Here is a 19961-nt window from a genome sequence, read left to right as displayed (position 1 = left end):
TTCGTCCATTTCTTGTTGCTTAGCAGACGTAAACAAAGGGGGATAACTCTTTAATGTTTTGATTCTGGAGAAAGTAGTTCCGGCACCTTGTTTATATCAGTCACTAGTGACTGATATAACTTTTTTATATCAGTCACTAGTGACTGATAACTTGATCTATCGTCACTGATAAATCCCAGTATTTCATTCATATGTATATAATAAATCACATTTATACCTCTTTATCACATTTCATTTTCAAATTATGTAAAAAAAGTATTCTCACCTCTTGCAAACGATACCTAATTATTGCAAGTTTCTTTGGAATATGATACTGTCTCTTCAACAGTCAATATAGTTCCACATGAAACCTGTTTTTTAGACAGTATGGCAACATATAAAGGCAAAATGACAATTGCCTACACAGATATATTGTTTCTACGGCTCCGTTTCTACTTGCCTTTCGCGGCAAGCCGTCGACCCTCCCGCTAGAGTAACTTCCCCTTATCAAAGAGAAGCTACTCTTGTGTCTGTGACATCGCGTTTGTTTAGAGCCTGCGAGGCCCGTCACATAACAATACCAAAGACAGCCAAAGGTACACAAGGAGACAAAATGAAACATGGTGCCATCTCGGAGATATATCGGCCACATACGGCCACCGAAGTCTACAAACACTGACTGATGCCGCTGCAGTTTCCTGGGCCTCCCAAAACTGCCCAAACTGACACTGATTTTCGGTATCCCAGTTCTCTGACCAGGTCCCCGATGATTAGTAATACTGACTCGATCACCGATAGACAAGGGCAGTGTGCTGAAAGTAAATACCTGACCTGTTATAGTTGCATATTTATCCGTGCACAACCCAAACATATCGTTTTTATTCGTTGGCTTTAGCTAAGTGAGAAACCTAACCGTAATGTGATAAATACTGTTATGTTATGATAGGTTATCTTGATGTTGCAAAATGTACGCTAAATGTATTTAAATCGTGGACGACCCCCCAAAAGGATGATGTACTTTCTCATTGGCGCTCACGTCCTTCCCATTGAACGTACAAATGGCGATGGTACGATGGCACATGGTCCGTGTTTCGGGTGGAGTACTCTACATAGGTACATGGTCCCTGTGTTTCGGTTGGAGTACTCTATATAGGTACATGGTCCCAGTGTTTCGGGTGGAGTACTCTATATAGGTACATGGTCCCTGTGTTTCGGGTGGAGTAATCTATATAGGTACATGGTCCCTGTGTTTCGGGTGGAGTACTCTACATGGGCACATGGTCCCTGTGTTTCGGGTGGAGTACTTTACATAGGTACATGGTCCCTGTGTTTCGGGTGGAGTAATCTATATAGGTACATGGTCCCTGTGTTTCGGGTGGAGTACTCTACATGGGCACATGGTCCCTGTGTTTCGGGTGGAGTACTTTACATAGGTACATGGTCCCTGTGTTTCGGTTGGAGTACTCTATATAGGTACATGGTCCCCGTGTTTCGGTTGGAGTACTCCATATGGGTACATGGTCCCCGTGTTTCGGTTGGAGTACTCTATGTGGGTACATGGTCCCTGTGTTTCGGGTGGAGTACTCTACATAGGTACATGGTCTGTGTTTCGGGTGGAGTACTCCACATGGGTACATGGTCCCTGTGTTTCGGTTGGAGTCCTCTATATGGGTACATGGTCCCTGTGTTTCGGGTGGAGTACTCTATATAGGTACATGGTCCCTGTGTTTCGGTTGGAGTACTCTACATGGGTACATGGTCCCTGTGTTTCGGTTGGAGTACTCTATATGGGTACATGGTCCCTGTGTTTCGGGTGGAGTACTCTACATAGGTACATGGTCCCTGTGTTTCGGTTGGAGTACTCTACATGGGTACATGGTCCCTGTGTTTCAGGTGGAGTACTCTACATAGGTACATGGTCCCTGTGTTTCGGGTGGAGTACTCTACATGGGTACATGGTCCCTGTGTTTCAGGTGGAGTACTCTACATAGGTACATGGTCCCTGTGTTTCGGGTGGAGTACTCTACATAGGTACATGGTCCCTGTGTTTCGGGTCGAGTACTCTACATAGGTACATGGTCCCTGTGTTTCGGTTGGAGTACTCTATATGGGCACATGGTCCCTGTGTTTCGGTTGGAGTACTCTATATAGGTACATGGTCCCTGTGTTTCGGGTGGAGTACTCTATATGGGTACATGGTCCCTGTGTTTCGGGTGGAGTACTCTACATAGGTACATGGTCTCTGTGTTTCGGGTGGAGTACTCTATATAGGTACATGGTCCCTGTGTTTCGGGTGGAGTACTCCATATGGGTACATAATCCCTGTTTTTCGGGTGGAGTACTCCATATGGGTACATAATCCCTGTGTTTCGGGTGGAGTACTCTATATAGGTACATGGTCCCTGTGTTTCGGGTGGAGTACTCCATATGGGTACATAATCCCTGTGTTTCGGGTGGAGTAAAACCTGACTCTCTCATCTTGTACCTGGGTACATATCGTGTGTAGGGTGTTCAATACCTTGCAGGGTTTACCCACCTCGCAGAACCACGTGTCGCTTCTCCCTCTTTGTAAATAACAGAAAGATAAAAAAAACAACGCCAGTTGATTGATTCTCACAATCTTGTGAGAAACACGCCGATTTTCATCTGATGTTATTGATTTTATCTCTTGTTTCTCTATCTGCCCTAGAGTTCGTGCGAAAACAAAACATAAGTCAAGTTTAATCAAACGATTTCTCACGCCCATGGTAATAGCTTGGCAAATATCAGTGACAGAATTATCTCATTTTAGTCAGTAAATTCCGGTAGTTTTCGGCAACCATTGAGAGGAAAAGGTGTATTGGTATAATGAACATGCTAATATTGTAAGAATGTCCGCTTGACAACTCTCCATCGGTGCTTCTTTTGGTCACGCACTGAAAGGAGTTGACAGAACAGGACAGAGTATTTGCCTTTAGGCCACAATCTGGGCATATGAAGATCAATAGTTTTAAAATCCACATAGTGACGATGATTTGAAGAGTGATGGAAGCACGTGAATACACTAGTGATTGGGGTTGAACCAGGTATATCGCATCTGATGATGGTTGGAGCACGTGTATACACTAGTGATGGGGGTTGGAGTACGTGTATACAATAGTGATGGGGGTTGGAGCACGTGTATACATTAGTGATGATGGTTGGAGCAGGTGTATACATTAGTGATGATGGTTGGAGTCAAGTGTATACACTAGCGTTGGGGGTTGGAGCAGGGGTATACACTAGTGATGATGGTTGGAGCAGGTGTATACACTAGCGTTGGGGGTTGGAGCACGTGTATACACTAGTGATGATGGTTGGAGCAGGTGTATACACTAGTGATGATGGTTGGAGCAGGTGTATACACTAGTGATGATAGTTGGAGCAGGTGTATACACTAGTGATGATGGTTGGAGCACCTGAATACACTAGTGCTGGGGGTTGGAACACGTGTGTGTACACTAGTGATGATGGTTGGACCAGGTGTATACACTAGCGTTGGGGTTGGAGCAGGTGTATACACTAGTGATGATGGTTGGAGCAGGTGTATACACTAGTGATGATGGTTGGAGCAGGTGTATACACTAGTGGTGATGGTTGGAGCAGGTGTATACACCAGTGATGGGGGTTGTAACACGTGTATACACTAGTGATGATGGTTGGAGCAGGTGTATACACTAGTGATGATGGTTGGAGCAGGTGTATACACTAGTGATGATGGTTGGAGCAGGTGTATACACTAGTGATGATGGTTGGAGCAGGTGTATACACTAGCGTTGGGGTTGGAGCAGGTGTATACACTAGTGATGATGGTTGGAGCAGGTGTATACACTACTGATAATGGTTGGAGCACGTGAATACACTAGTGTTGGGGGTTGGAACACGTGTGTGTACACTAGTGATGATGGTTGGAGCAGGTGTATACACTAGCGTTGGGGGTTGGAGCAGGTCTATACACTAGTGGTGATGGTTGGAGCAAGTGTATACACTAGTGATGGGGGTTGTAACACGTGTATACACTAGTGATGGGGGTTGTGACACGTGTATACACTAGTGATGATGGTTGGAGCAGGTGTGTGTACACTAGCGCCATATATACCGTCACTGCCCTTACACACGTCATCCACGTAGTATGAGTTTAATTTTTAACCCTACTTCACCTCACCTCACAGACTTGATAGCAACTACTGCTTAGCGCCATATATACCGTCACTGCCCTTACACACGTCATCCACGTAGTATGAGTTTAATTTTTAACCCTACTTCACCTCACCTCACAGACTTGATAGCAACTACTGCTTAGCGCCATATATACCGTCTCTGCGCTTACACACGTCATCCACGTAGTATGAGTTTAATTTTTAACCCTACTTCACCTCACCTCACAGACTTGATAGCAACTACTGCTTAGCGCCATATATACCGTCACTGCCCTTACACACGTCATCCACGTAGTATGAGTTTAATATTTAACCCTACTTCACCTCACCTCACAGACTTGATAGCAACTACTGCTTAACGCCATATATACCGTCACTGCCCTTACAAACGCCATCCACGTAGTATGAGTTTAATTTTTAACCCTACTTCACCTCACCTCACAGACTTGATAGCAACTACTGCTTAGCGCCATATATACCGTCACTGCCCTTACAAACGCCATCCACGTAGTATGAGTTTAATTTTTAACCCTACTTCACCTCACCTCACAGACTTGATATCAACTACTGCTTAGCGCCATATATACCGTCACTGCCCTTACACACGTCATCCACGTAGTATGAGTTTAATGTTTAACCCTAATTCACCTCACCTCACAGACTTGATAGCAACTACTGCTTAGCGCCATATATACCGTTATTGCCCCTACAAACGTCGGCAACGTAGAATAAGTTAAACTACTGGGATCATATGATACCCTGGTTCTTTAATCATGACTTAACGATGAGATTCGGTACTCACCGATTGAGACTAGTATGGACCAAGATGCATGTAATGACTACATATCTGAAAGTATATTACAAGAGTGAGTGAGTATGGTTTTACGCCGCTTTTAGCAATATTCCAGCAATATCACGTCGGGGGACACCAGAAATGGGCTTCACACATTGCACCCATGTCGGGAATCGAACCCGGGGCCTCGGCGTGACGAGCGAACGCTTTAACCATGAGGCTCCCCGACCGCCCCGTTTATTACAAGAAACGTCAGCAATTTATGTGTCTACCAATCCTGAAGCTCAGTGCATCTCAGAAGCATACAGAGAAGTCTGGGAGTCTATCTCAAGGGGACAAGACCTCCTTTTGGTAACGGGACTGTAATACTGGACAGACAATCAGCTGTTTCTTAATAGTCTTGTGTTATATAGACATGTTTAGACGTGTAAAAATGTTTTCAGTATCAAGGGAATCTTGCTTCATACACATTAGATAAAACCGTCTCCTCAAGAATCAAAATGGGTTCTGAAAATGTTGCTCCACAGTGTTGATAAATTCACATGATCAAATGAAGTGTTTCTGATGTAGGGGAACGTCATTATTGCAGAATGAGGAGATAAATAGGATAGTATCAGATGCGATTCAGTATCGATCAAGCATTACATAAAGAACAAGACCCGACTGGGAACAAGATCACGAAGACTGTATACATAACTGGTACCGATGTCGTGTTACGCGCCGTCTGTTATTCATTCGTAGACAGAGCCCAGTCAGCTTTATTTTACAACCCCCCATTCCCACCCCAATCCCCCTCTCACTTGACTGGGTCGCCATGAAAGATGCACACAACTAACACTGGACAATTAATCTTTCTTTCATACACTGCTACACTGACCAATTGTTTCCAAAGTGAAATCTCGTCCAGCCTCATTTTCTCTCGCCGGCTAACGAGAAGAAAACTATGATATGTGCCCTGGTGGCGGTTTTAATAGGCCATTCCTACTCAAGGCGCTCCTAACTAGGAGGAATCGCTGATTGTCAGAACTGGTTCGCTTTGCTCAGTGACACAATAAAGGCTTCCCTGGCAAGTACTGGCCACAATGCTTAACGGTCAGACCCCTCTATGTCTGCTCTTGGGAAAACACATTACCCAACATGCTTCACTCCCTTGAATTCCCAGAACAGCGATGCTGCGTGACCACAACAAATTCGAGATCCACTCTCGTAGCCAGTTTGATTAGGCCATGCTTGAAATTGATTCAGGGTCGGTCCAAGGCACTTTATTGGAAATATGTCTGGAGTGAACAATTCCACATCATTGTGTACAGTTCTTTTTTGACAGCACTGGGAACAGGTGTCGATAACTTCAGGTTTGACGGGAGGAGCCTTTTCTTTGCCATCGCAGACAACAAGGAAGCTTCTCCACAGCTAAAGACTCGGCAGCATCAGCACCAACAATTAAAACTGCAGCATCGGCAACGGTAGAGCCAACAATTAGCAGCGACAATTTACCCTACTTTTACTGCACCGACAACATAAGCTTCGACAACCATAGCTACATCACCGGAAACACCATAGAGTCGTGTCCCGTTAATCCGACATGGTTGGTTGCATATGATTATGTCGGATTAACGTGTATGTCGGATAAACGAAATTAGGTAGTATCAACGTTCGTGATCGAAAATCGGACAACTACACGATAGATAACGATACAAATTCGTAAAAACAAAATGAAAAATGAAATATTCATATTGTTGATTTACATTATTAGCGGAATATGTTTCTAATCAATCAACGACTAAAGCCTAACAGAAAACTACTGTTACGGGCTGTGTGACTGATTCAAAATATTTTATAAAGCATAGTCTGGAACGGAAGTCGCCAATTTTGAATTACTGTCCGGGGAGCTAAAGAAAGCTGCTTTCTCATTGGCTAATGTCGACTTCCTGTAAGTCCTTTCATTGGTCGGTCAAAGTTCGAAGAAGGTCGTTCTGACGTGATGGGATGGGATGTTCTCAGCGGGAGAGAAAACTTATCTGATTTTAATGAGATTGAGGTAATCTAGGCATGTGATTAATCCTGTTTTCTTTATTTACGTATTAATTGTTTATTGTTAAGCAAACTCGTCTCGCATCAAAACACGGGCTGTGTACTCGCGGGCAGATGACTACGGAGTTCACGGATCACTGGGGTCGGATTGACAAGATTGATTAATGAGTGAATTTGGCTATTCAGTAATAGCATCCACAGCTACTGTACGGGCAACAGCAACTACAACCATTGCTACAGCAATGGTAATATCAACGACAACTACAGCTACAGCATTGACAGCCATGTCTGCATCGCTGGCAACAGTAGCAACAACTATAGCTACGGATCCGGCAACAGCAACGACAACCATAGCTATAGCATTAGCAACAGCACCAACAGATATAACTACAAAACCGGCAACAGCAACGACGAACATTGCAACAACACCAGCAGCAGTGACGACATCAATTGTGACAGCACTGGCAGCAGCAACGACAACCATAGCTACAGCACCGGCAGCAGCCACGACAACCACAGATACAGCACCGGCAGCAGCGACGACAACCATAGCTACAGCACCGGCAGCAGCTACGACAACCATTGCTACAGCACCGGCAGCAGCGACGACAACCATAGATACAACACCGGCAGCAGCAACGACAACCATAGCTACAGCACCGGCAGCAGCTACGACAACCACAGATACAGCACCGGCCGCAGCCACGACAACCATAGCTACAGCACCGGCAGCAGCCACGACAACCACAGATACAGCACCGGCAACAACAACGACAACCACAGATACAGCACCGGCAACAACAACGACATCCGCGGGTAACAGCAGCAACGACATAGCTACAGCATGAGTAACGACAGTAACGACATTTAGCGCGACAGCACGGGCATATCAACAGCAACGACTGCCATAGATACAGCACCGGCGACGACTTCAGTGACATTTAACGCGACAGCACAGGCATCAACAGCGACAACCATAGTTACAGCACCGACAGCGTCATCAAGGACAACCATAGCCATAGCACCGGAAGCAACAGCAACGGCATTTAACATGACAGCACGGACATCAACAGCAACGACAACCTTAGCAACGACACCGGCTGCAGAATTTTGTCTTTTAGTTTGTAAACATCACCATGTTGTAAATGCACTCGGGGCCTGGTTTCATAAAGCGAAATTAGTCTAACATTCTTGAAATCAAAAGTAATCACGGAAATGGTGATTCGAGTAAAAATTGAACTAAAGATTTCCTGTGACCGACATCACACCTATCTACTTCAGATGTCACGGGTGGCCGAAAGATCTAAGTTCCCTCTGCAGGGTGCGTCCCCTAGCCAAGGAGGTGAGGTGAGGTGAAATGGGGTTTAACGTCGTGTCCGAGATTATTGCACTGACGCGGCCGGGGATCGAACCCCGGACCTTCCGCTCTCCGAGCGGACGCTCTACCACTAGACCACGGAGGCGGTCCCCTAGCCCAGGATCATATGGTCGTGGGTTTGAATCAAAGATTCGCCCTGATTATGTTTCTTGGCTTGTCACAACCACACAGAAGAGGTAAACGTCCAAGTGAGTGAGTGAGTGAGTGAGTGAGTTCGGTTTAACGCCGCTTTTAAAAGTATTCCAGTTAAAACGCGGCGTGTCAGCTTAATGTGGGAGGAAAGCCCGAAGTGATGCAGGTCTCTGACGTTTACCACTTCGGTGAAACCCACGAGCACGGGTATGGTGCTAACAAACCTAGAAAAATAATTGGGGCGAACCGGGATTCGAACCCACAATCATAGGTCTCCGGCGGGACGCAACTCTGCACAGCGAATCGCGGCGCCTTAAACGACTGGGCCACCCGTGCCCCCGTAAACGTCCAAGTCCCGCACTACTTCGAGCTTCCATTCCGCCTTAAGCTGACCCGCCGTGATATGACTAAAAACCGTTAAAAGCGGCATAAAACAAAACTCTCTCACTCACTATCTACTGTGCAAAAAGACAATATTTGAAACGACTGATTAAGCGTATCGAACTGCACTAACCTACCCCTTATTTATACTGAAAACACTATTTTTCATAAATCACTTAAAGAAAAATTACATTTTGATAAGTTTCCGTAAAATGCCTCCTGAAAAATTATTAATTAACAGGTTCTAGAACTAACGCACTCATAAAATGTTCTGTTGATTGTCTTGAAACAGTCCTGTCTCCGTTTAAGGCCTCGAATCCTCCTCCCGTCGCCCTTGTATGGGTACAGCCAGCCTTCTAGAAACTGTCCTATCCAGAAACTTCTCGAACGATAGGGGCTGCCAGGTTAATTTTCACAAGGGGCGGACAACTGTAAACCTCAAAAGGTCCAATGTTAAATCTAGCCACGACGATACTTGATATTTATTACCACTTTTTCAATATTTGGCTTCCACTGACAATCACTACATACAGTAAACTACGGTTATAACGAACTCAAAGGGACCACTAATTTTAGTTCGTTATAACCGTAGTTCGTTATAAGCATATATACAACACAACTACAGCAAATAGTCGGGACCAAAAAAGTAAGTTCGTTATATCCGTCAGTTCGTTATAAGCGTGTTCGTTATAACCGTAGTTTACTGTACATATTTACAAGTTTCTGCTGCCACCTGGCAACAAACACGCACTTCCTCCCCTGTCATCGGGGCGGTCGGGTAGCCTAGTGGTTAAAGCGTTCGCTCGTCACGCCGAAGACCCGGGTTCGATTCCCGACATGGGTACAATGTGTGAAGCCCATTTCTGGTGTCCCCCACCCTGATATTGCTGGAATATTGCTAAAAGCGGCGTAAAACCATACTCACTCACTCACTCCTCTGTCATCAGTGGCACTTCTCACGATTTGAATGTTTCGTCATAATTGCCATACGCTTCACTGTTTGTTTGTTTATTTGTTGTTTAACACCGCACTCAGTAATATTCCAGCTACATGACGGCGGTCTGTAAATAATCGAGTCTGGACCAGACAATACAGTGAATTATATCATGAATATGGATCTACGGAATTGGGATACGATGACATGCACCAACAAGGTCAGCGAGCCTGACCACCCAATCCAGTTAGTCGCCTTTTACGACAAGCATAGTCGCCTGTTATGGCAAGCATGGGTTACTGAAGACCTATTTTCGACCTGGACCTTCACGAGTCGAGTCGCTTCTGACGTTCGCTTCGTGATGTACTTTACGTATGTTTGACGTTTCACTGCAAACCACACGTAATTTGACCCCTCTCTATATTTTATCAAAGTATTGGCGCATATTATTACGCATGCGTGATGGATAATTGTACCGCCAAACCCCCTTTAAGTTAATGGCCCGTTAATCGGATGGTTTCATTGAAAGTTTGACATAACCGGCACATTAATTAACGGAGCAATAACGACACATTGATGTTGATGCACAAGGTCCAGGCGTTTAATTCTTGTCAATCATAATGTGCTTTCATTAGCGTCTGCAAAATGTTTGAAGTTTGCTACTGGCTTCTGAAGTGAAGGCTGGTCACGCGCGTGCTGAGTAGCTGCTGTCGGCAGGTTAGAGGGGTGTTTCCGTGGTGGATCCCCTCTGACAAGGTGCTGACGGAGCACACATTAATGCAGCTGAGAGCACCCGTCAGAGATGGAGATGGATGTTGTGGGGGGTAGTCTTCTTCTCAAAAGTACATCGTTAAACAGAGGGTTAACAGCTCCTCAATCATACTGTCTCGTGGTCCGCACCAGTATCAGCAACATGTCGATTGCGCGGCCTGGTTAATGCTGCTACTTAGCTGGTGTTGGGTTTCTTTTATCGTTGTTATATCGATCACATGGTTGTATATGTTTGATCTCTCTCTCTCTCTCTCTCTCTCTCTCTCTCTCTCCCCTCTGTCTCTCTCTCTCTCTCTCTCTCCCCCTCTGTCTCTCTCCCTCCCCCTCTGTCTCTCTCTCTCCTCTCTCTCTCTCTCTCTCCTCTCTCTCTCCTCTGTCTCCCTCTCTTTCTCTCTAACTCTCTCTCTCCCCCTCTCGCTCTCTCTCTCTCCCTCTTTCTCTCCCCTCTCTCTCTCCCTCTCTCTATCCCTCTCTCTCCTCTCTCTCTCTTTCTCTCACTCTCTCTCCGCTAACTCACTCTCTCTCCTCTCTCTCTCCTCTCTCTCTCTTTCTCTCCCTCTCTCTCTCTCTCTCCCTCTCTCTCCCCCTCCACCTCTCTCTCTCCCTCTCTATCTCTCCCTGTCTCTCTCTCTCTCTCTGTGTATGTGTGTGTATGTCTGAAAGGATGTTGTGTATGGGGATGTGTGTGTGTGTGTGTGTGTGTATGTGGATGTGTGTGTGTGTGTGTATGTGTGTGGATGTGTACAGGTCTGCAGGGATGCGTGTTTGTGTATATGTCTGAAATGATGTGCGTGTGTGTGTATGTATGTGTGTGTGTGTGTGTGTGTGTGTGTTTATGTATGTGTACAGGTCTGCAGGGATGCGTGTGTGTACATGTCTGAAAGGATGTGTGTGTGTACATGTCTGCAGGGATGCGTGTGTGTACATGTCTGAAAGGATGTGTGTGTGTACATGTCTGCAGGGATGCGTGTGTGTACATGTCTGAAAGGATGTGTGTGTGTACATGTCTGCAGGGATGTGTGTGTGTGCATGTCTGAAAGGATGTGTGTGTGTGCATGTCTGCAGGGATGTGTGTGTGTGCATGTCTGAAAGGATGTGTGTGTGTGCATGTCTGCAGGGATGTGTGTGTGTGCATGTCTGAAAGGATGTGTGTGTGTGCATGTCTGCAGGGATGTGTGTGTGTGCATGTCTGAAAGGATGTGTGTGTGTGCATGTCTGAAAGGATGTGTGTGTGTGCATGTCTGCAGGGATGTGTGTGTGTGCATGTCTGAAAGGATGTGTGTGTGTGCATGTCTGCAGGGATGTGTGTGTGTGCATGTCTGAAAGGATGTGTGTGTGTGCATGTCTGCAGGGATGTGTGTGTGTGCATGTCTGAAAGGATGTGTGTGTGTGCATGTCTGCAGGGATGTGTGTGTGTGCATGTCTGAAAGGATGTGTGTGTGTGCATGTCTGCAGGGATGTGTGTGTGTGCATGTCTGAAAGGATGTGTGTGTGTGCATGTCTGAAAGGATGTGTGTGTGTGCATGTCTGCAGGGATGTGTGTGTGTGCATGTCTGAAAGGATGTGTGTGTGTGCATGTCTGAAAGGATGTGTGTGTGTGCATGTCTGCAGGGATGTGTGTGTGTGCATGTCTGCAGGGATGTGTGTGTGTGCACGTCTGAAAGGATGTGTGTGTGTGCATGTCTGAAAGGATGTGTGTGTGTGCATTTCTGCAGGGATGTGTGTGTGTGCATGTCTGAAAGGATGTGTGTGTGTGCATGTCTGCAGGGATGTGTGTGTGTGCATGTCTGCAGGGATGTGTGTGTGTGCATGTCTGCAGGGATGTGTGTGTGTGCATGTCTGAAAGGATGTGTGTGTGTGCATGTCTGAAAGGATGTGTGTGTGTACATGTCTGCAGGGATGTGTGTGTGTGCATGTCTGAAAGGATGTGTGTGTGTGCATGTCTGCAGGGATGTGTGTGTGTGCATGTCTGAAAGGATGTGTGTGTGTGCATGTCTGCAGGGATGTGTGTGTGTGCATGTCTGCAGGGATGTGTGTGTGTGCATGTCTGCAGGGATGTGTGTGTGTGCATGTCTGCAGGGATGTGTGTGTGTGTGCATGTCTGCAGGGATGTGTGTGTGTCTGCAGGGATGTGTGTGTGTGTGCATGTCTGCAGGGATGTGTGTGTGTGCATGTCTGCAGGGATGTGTGTGTGTGTGTGTCTGCAGGGATGTGTGTGTGTGTGCATGTCTGCAGGGATGTGTGTGTGTGTGCATGTCTGCAGGGATGTGTGTGTGTGCATATCTGCAGGGATGTTTGTGTGTGTGTGTCTGCATGGATGTGTGTGTGTGTGTGTGTGTGTGTGTGTGTGTCTGTCTGCAGGGATGTCTGTGTGTGTGTGTCTGCAGGGATGTCTGTGTGTGTGCATGTCTGCAGGGATGTGTGTGTGCTTGTCTGCGGGGATGTGTGTGTGTGTGCTTGTCTGCAGGGATATATGTGTGTGTGTGTGTGTGTGTGTGTGTGTGTGTGTGTGTGTGTGTGTGTGTGTGTGTGTGTGTGTGTGTGTGTGTGTGTGTGTGTGTGTGTGTGTGTGTGTGTGCGCGTGCATACCTGAGACTGGCTGGCATTGAGACTGGAGTTTACGATTCAAACACAGGTGTTTCCTATTAAATGCTAATTCGCCACGAGACCTTGTTTATATGATAATACATTATTCACGCTGTAAAAATCGAAGTAAGTAAGCTGCCATCGAATTCGACAGGAATTGTATTCGCGAAAAACGCGTCAGAAACAGTTTGTATTAACAATCTTTCTTGGATAACTAGACCAGTACTAATAGAAACATATATACAATGATTTGCATTAATGTATACCTTGGCGATATATTGTCCCAGCATGACACATATTTAATCATGAATTCTACACATATGTTTTATTTACATTGTACGTAGCTATATAGCTATTTAAGTTTGTGTCCTGTCAGTACAATGATACCATTGTGACACTTCTCGGCCGTCCTAGCCACGCACTTAATCAAACGCCAATTAATATAATTAATATAATTAATATATAACCGTCATTAAATTTCACATGTGTTGATTATGTGCAGTAGAATAAAGTATGTTATGATAACAGGCTGATAAATCGATTATCTTGCGACGACTGGAGCAGGAATAAATGAATGAATGACGTTTTACGCCGCTGTCGGCTGTATTATAGATTTATTAATGTAAGCTGAATACAATTCAGTCTGTGCCAGGCAAACCAGTGCACGGGGCCGTTCCATAAAGCGTTCATACTGCCAGAATAATAATGTAACAGCAAACTTTAATTATAATGTTGTATAGCCAGATAGTTTAAGTTCAATTATTCATGGTACTTCCTCGAGTTTGCGTGGCTGAAGTAAAACAATTCTTGTTCAACACGGGTAATGAGTGCGTCGAGCATGGTTAAACTCGACACCGCAAACATACCTAATGGGTTACTAAACAGAAACAAGTTTTAGAACACACTTGTAATCGGTTTGAGATTTAATTACTCGAAAAATCAACACAGCGAGAGTGTAGCCCATTCTCCGACATCACGACGGTTATGAAGAAGAGTTTCATTGTGAACATATTACAATGTTGCTTTCAGTTGCCATAGAGACGTCAGCACTTAGACCAATATATATGCAAGAATTGAATTCTGTTTGAGGTTCACAGCTCACAGTGGTACATTGGCTGTGTGAGTTGTACCGTTATGAAGGTAGTGAAATAATTCATAAGTGATGCTGATGCGTGACGGGAGTAAACTCAGCATGATGCCGACAGCCAGCTGTCATTGTCTCCACACCATATTTTGCAATAGCTTTTGCGAATAGTTGCTTTAGAATACTATGGGTTTTACTTTGACGTTCTTTTAAGGATAATGCATTCTTGCAGACGTCCTTAATTGCCAGAGTATCTTTAGGGGCGGTCGGGTAGCCCAGTGGTTAAAGCGTTAGCTCGTCACGCCGAAGACCCGGGTTCGATTCCCGACATGGGATTTTTGTCATACTCAGGAATGTTGGGACACCAAGCCTCCTGCTTATGCAATCAGGGGCGGTCGGGGAGCCTAGTGGTTAAAGCGTTCGCTCGTCACGCCGAAGACCCGGGTTCGATTCCCGACATGGGTACAATGTGTGAAGCCCATTTCCGGTGTCCCCCGCCGCGATATTGCTAAAAGCGGCGTAAAACCTCACTCACTCACTCCCAGAGTATCTTAGAGGTAAAATGAGTACTAATGAACGTGGTGTACAATTATATCGAACCAGGCAGTATGCAGAGCTTTTCTCTGTGCTACCGGTAGGACAGGACATGCTTACCTTTTTCGCGAACACCTGGTGTCATCACTGATTTTCAGTGGTCCATTCATATAATTTCCACAGCTATTTGCCCTTTACGCCAAGTGGAATCTGTTTCCGCAGAAAATCTAGGATGGTTATTTTCTTGCTTTGACAATTTATATTTCCTTAAACATGATCAGTAGACAGTGGGTTCGAATCCCACATTGGCTCATATTACGACCCTCGGCCTGTCCGTGTTGTTCTATCCATGACACAGCGCGATATCACTGAAAAAACCGTTAAGCACAACTCGCACCCACTCCCTCGAGAGAGCATTTAATTTGCACAGGAAACCAAATATGATTATGACCAAATAAGGAAGAAGAAACATACAGTAATGTTTCCGTCATTCCATCTGGTTCTTATTTGTTTGCTTTTTTATTTATTTAAATATGTTTTTAAATTTATTTTTTTAATTTAAATACATTTCAGATCATATATATATATACAGGGTTTCTAGAAAATACACGTAAAGCTGACCAGAAGGCTTTGAAACTTGCCTTATTACCATTTGAATATGCAATAATATAATAAAAATAATATCTAAGTATTTCTTTGGAATTTGTAAAAAAATGGTTATTTTTTTTCTATGATATTTGTAAGGCACGGATTTTGTTACCATGATTACTGCATTGAATGAATTGTTATTCTTCTCTTTAAATTCAAACAGTATGTGCTCATTGCTAAAATTAACCCGCCTTCTGTAGTTTGCAGCCAATCTGAAAGTTTCATCCATATGTCCGCAGCATAGTGACAATTACATAATACACGAGTAATTGTTTCAGATAGTTCATTACATAATGAACAACCTGGTAATTCAACATATCCAATTTTATATAAATAACAATTAGTACTTAAAATATTATGTCTAACTTTAAACTGAAACCATTTAATTCAGTACTTTGTGTACACCTTTGTGCCATAAGGTGAAAGTTTGTCCACTCTGTATCTGTATAATGTTTTTTAAAACCAAATTACTGTTACACTTATGTTGTTAAAATCAAATTACTGTTACAATTATGTTTTATAAAGTTATTGTTGAAAAGGGCTTTATAAAATACCTTGCTTCTCTATTCATTGTTTATTTTTGATACATTATTTGGCAGCATAGGCCTTTGGCAAACCCTTGCATGATGTTTTATATTGTTATTCTGAAAATAATAGGCTGTTCATAGTTTTACTCCATGCTAGGTAAAAAGGTCTGTCTTCAAACTGAATTTTTGTACTAAGTCATATACTTTACCTGTGTCATGAATGAAGTCGTGTATACATGCTATACCCTTTCAATGCCACTGTGGAAAGTAACTAGACTTACCATCAATTTTGATTTCATTATTATACCAGACAGATTTGCTAATCATATCTTCAACAGCTGGTTTAACATAATTACAGCAATTCAAGTTTACTGCCCACTATACCGAAAACCTCCTCCCAAACGTTATTGTTAATGTTTTGAATAATCCTTTTGATCATATATATTGATCCTAACCAATTTTCAAGCCGATTTAAGTCTTGTTCTAATCTGGATTCCAAAGCTATATTTTCTTTTTTACGTGTTGATCAAATAATATTGAGCTTCCCCTAATATTAAAACGTATTATTTCCCTGAGTAATTGGTCCTCTGTTGCAAATACTCTCTCATCATTAGTTGATCTAGAGTATCATTAATTGTCTTCATAACCATTGCAACAAAGTGTTTATCTTTCAAAAGTGAGTTAAATTTCCAAAAGGCTTTTCCCCGTTGTATATCTGAAAGTGAAACAGCACGTGCACGAGATATAATGGAATGGTCGGAATTTATACTGCTGTCTTAAATTAAACATAGCACATGAGGCCACAAAATACTCCAAACGAGCTTGTTTTAGTCGTTTGGGTTTTCGCCAGGTGAATCTTCTTGCAAATGGATACAATTCTGGCTACGATTGTTATTTGTTGATAGATTGTTTAAAATATAGTAGATAATGAAATGTGCACTGAGGTGAGGTGAGGTGAAATGGGCTTTAACGTCGTGTCCTAGATTATTGCACTTATATAACGACGTGCATGTACGTGTGTGTGTGTGTGGCTGCTTGTACTAGTCCGGACTGATGCCGATTTTTAGTGCTAGCCCACTGAGATATCATGACATGAATACCCCACTCCGACACAGTATACTGACTCCGAGCCGACCACTCCTTGTTTTAGCCCCTTAATGCCGAGCGCCAGACATGGTAACAACAAGTATCGTCTTTTGGTATGACGCGGGGATCGAAACCCGGACCTTCCGCTCTCCGGGCGGACGCTCTACCACAAGACCACGGAGGAGGTAAATGTGCACTGACATTGATGTGATCTTATATGAGTTTCAAAACGCAATGTTACTGAAAATACTCATATGCAGAAGGGTAATGCTTAATGCATAAATGTCCACGACGTGAATGATGTTTCTGGACCTTTATTGTACTTTCTATTCTATTGGTGTTCATTGTACTGTATTCTACATGTAGTATGGAAGTGTACCAAGATGTGTACATGACCAAGTTGTACCAGGCAGCTGGAGGTGCTGGTGGTATGCCCAACTTCAACCCAGGTGCAGCTGGATGGAGCTGGAGCTGGAGCTGGAGCTGGAGCTGGCGCAGGAGCTGATGGTGCAGGAGGAGCTCAGACCGGCGGCAGCTCCGGAGGCACCACCATCGAGGAGGTTGATTAAACTTCTCTCCAACATCCATGTGCATGACTAGAACAACTTAACCACGACATGACCTCATTCATCAAACACTGACTATAGAAGTTGTCTGGTCTCAGCTTGATGCACGTAATGAGGGAATTTACCATCCTTTGAAATAAGAACAATTTTTGACATTAGACATTCTCAGGTTTCATAATGAGAACTTGACAAGTTTCATTGTCAAGGATCAATTCTACTAAGATTGAATACATCATGTATCATCCATTGAGCAAATTGATTTCATTTCAGTATTGTCTGTGATCTTGATAAAAGAAGCTTAATTAAAAAAAGAAAAAAAAAAGAAAAAGAAGAAGATGTGTACAGGAGGGTTAAGTTGCTGGAGTCAGAAACATTTCTAAGTATGACAAAAATCCCATGTCGGAATCGAACCCGGGTCTTCGGCGTGACGAACGAACGCTTTAACCAGGCTAACCCACCGGCCTATTTTACATTTGAATTGACGGAATAGCTGCGATGGAAACACTGGTATAGAGTCTGACTATCTGCACGTCACAGCTCATTGCCATTGGGATGTTCTTCACACTATGCAGTGTGTTGTCGTCACGTCGCGAGCAGGCATGAGCACCACTCGCCATGCCGTCTCGGTCGTCCTACTTTATAAGTACACACAGCGTGTAGCATGACCCGGTCATTATCGTGTCTTGTCTCAATGCCAGGCAAGATAAAACCAAACATCACAACATAGATAATTAATGGTCTGCCTTATCGTACCTTCGTGCATTAAACAGATACCACCACCACGGCTAACAGTTGTTCAGTCTCATATGGTGTTGCATTGACAGAACTTTAATAAGGCTGGTCGTGATCTGGATTACTGGTTCCCGACATTGCATATCCAGAGAGGTTGACCCTCAATATCTTCTGGAATATTGGTTTCTGACATAACCTTCTAAATTTTCATACAGATTGTCCGTCAGCTGGAATATTGGTTCCCGACACGACATGTCCGAGGAGTTGACCCTCAAAATCTTCCTCCAGATTGTCCGTCAGCTGGAATATTGGTTCCCGACACGACATGTCCGAGGAGTTGACCCTCAAAATCTTCCTCCAGATTGTTCGTCATCTGGAATATTGGTTCCCGACACGACATGTTCGAGAGTTGACCCTCAAAATCTTCCTCCAGATTGTCCGTCATCTGGAATATTGGTTCCCGACACGACATGTTCGAGGAGTTGACCCTCAAAATTTTCCTCCAGATTGTTCGTCATCTGGAATCTTAGTTCCCAACACGACATGTCCGAGAATTTGTCCTTCTAAATCTTCAACCAGATTGTCCGTCATCTGGAATATTGGTTCCCGACACGACATGTTCGAGGAGTTGACCCTCAAAATCTTCCTCCAGATTGTCCGTCATCTGGAATATTGGTTCCCAACACGACATGTCCGAGAATGTGACCTTCTAAATCTTCCTCCAGATTGTCCGTCATCTGGAATATTGGTTCCCAACACGACATGTCCGAGGATTTGACCTTCTAAATCTTCCGCAAGATCACCTGGCATTCTGGTCACTGGAAAAAGAGAGAACTTTCTTCTAGACTGCCCGCCACCTGGAACGGTGGACATGACAGATCTGCAGATATTTACCAACCAGAGAAAACCTTCCGTTAAACCGTGCATCTTATAGAGTAGTGGGTCCCAACACGGCTGGTCCGAAGAGACATATCATGTGACCTCCCGAAAGACTGTCAGTCATCTGGTTCCCGCCACGGCAGGTCTTGAGAGACTTTCACCGAGACTGTCCGTCTCTAGAGACATGTGCTCCCGTCTGCCGGAACCACACAACAGACGTACGTCACCATCGAAGGCCACCACCCTACTGATGGACACACAGAGTGCTCACACGTCCCTTGTTTATCATCTTCCCGAGGCAAGGTCGTTAACTGACTATAAAACGAACTAGGCTGGTATTCTGGAGTTATATTTTGGCTGGACTAAACAGTCTATGCATAGTCCAACTACATGGATTTTAAGTGCAGATTTCGGTCGACTGCGAGATTTGCAAAGCATGTGTACCGCCAACTGGGCTTCGACAGATATTTTTTCAAATCTTTTCATGTTTTTAATCAAGGTGCTCAAGTGTACTTCGCGGTGTAAGACCCGTTTTATTACAATATAGATCTTGATTATCGGTCAGATCGTTTTGACTGGGCGCCGCCAGTTTGGTTGAAGCAAATGCAAGTGATATGAGAGATGAAATCTGATTGGTCAGTAGGAGGGACATAGAAGGGACATAATTCATTATAGCCACTGGTGGCGCTAGGATCGAGGCCTGGAAATTCCGGCCTAGTTCGACAAAGGTGGGAACTGGACT

At 44.2% G+C, this 19961-nt stretch overlaps 1 protein-coding gene across 1 annotated transcript; it reads left to right on the top strand.

Annotated features, from left to right (window-relative positions):
• Positions 1–6032: 6032 nt before the first annotated feature.
• On the top strand, positions 6033–17642 carry LOC139479597 (uncharacterized). Its single transcript, XM_071262437.1, has 4 exons — positions 6033–6042; positions 6275–6413; positions 7168–7797; positions 17492–17642. Exons 1-4 carry the CDS (start codon positions 6033–6035, stop codon positions 17640–17642), a joined length of 930 nt encoding a protein of 309 aa, XP_071118538.1.
• The last annotated feature ends 2319 nt before the right edge of the window (positions 17643–19961 follow it).

The sequence above is a fragment of the Haliotis cracherodii genome, unplaced genomic scaffold (assembly GCF_022045235.1).
Source record: "Haliotis cracherodii isolate W230 unplaced genomic scaffold, xgHalCrac1.p SCAF_4, whole genome shotgun sequence".
Lineage (NCBI taxonomy): Eukaryota > Metazoa > Mollusca > Gastropoda > Lepetellida > Haliotidae > Haliotis > Haliotis cracherodii.
Note: the sequence above shows the minus strand (reverse complement) of the source record. Positions and strands in the feature narration are given on the sequence as shown.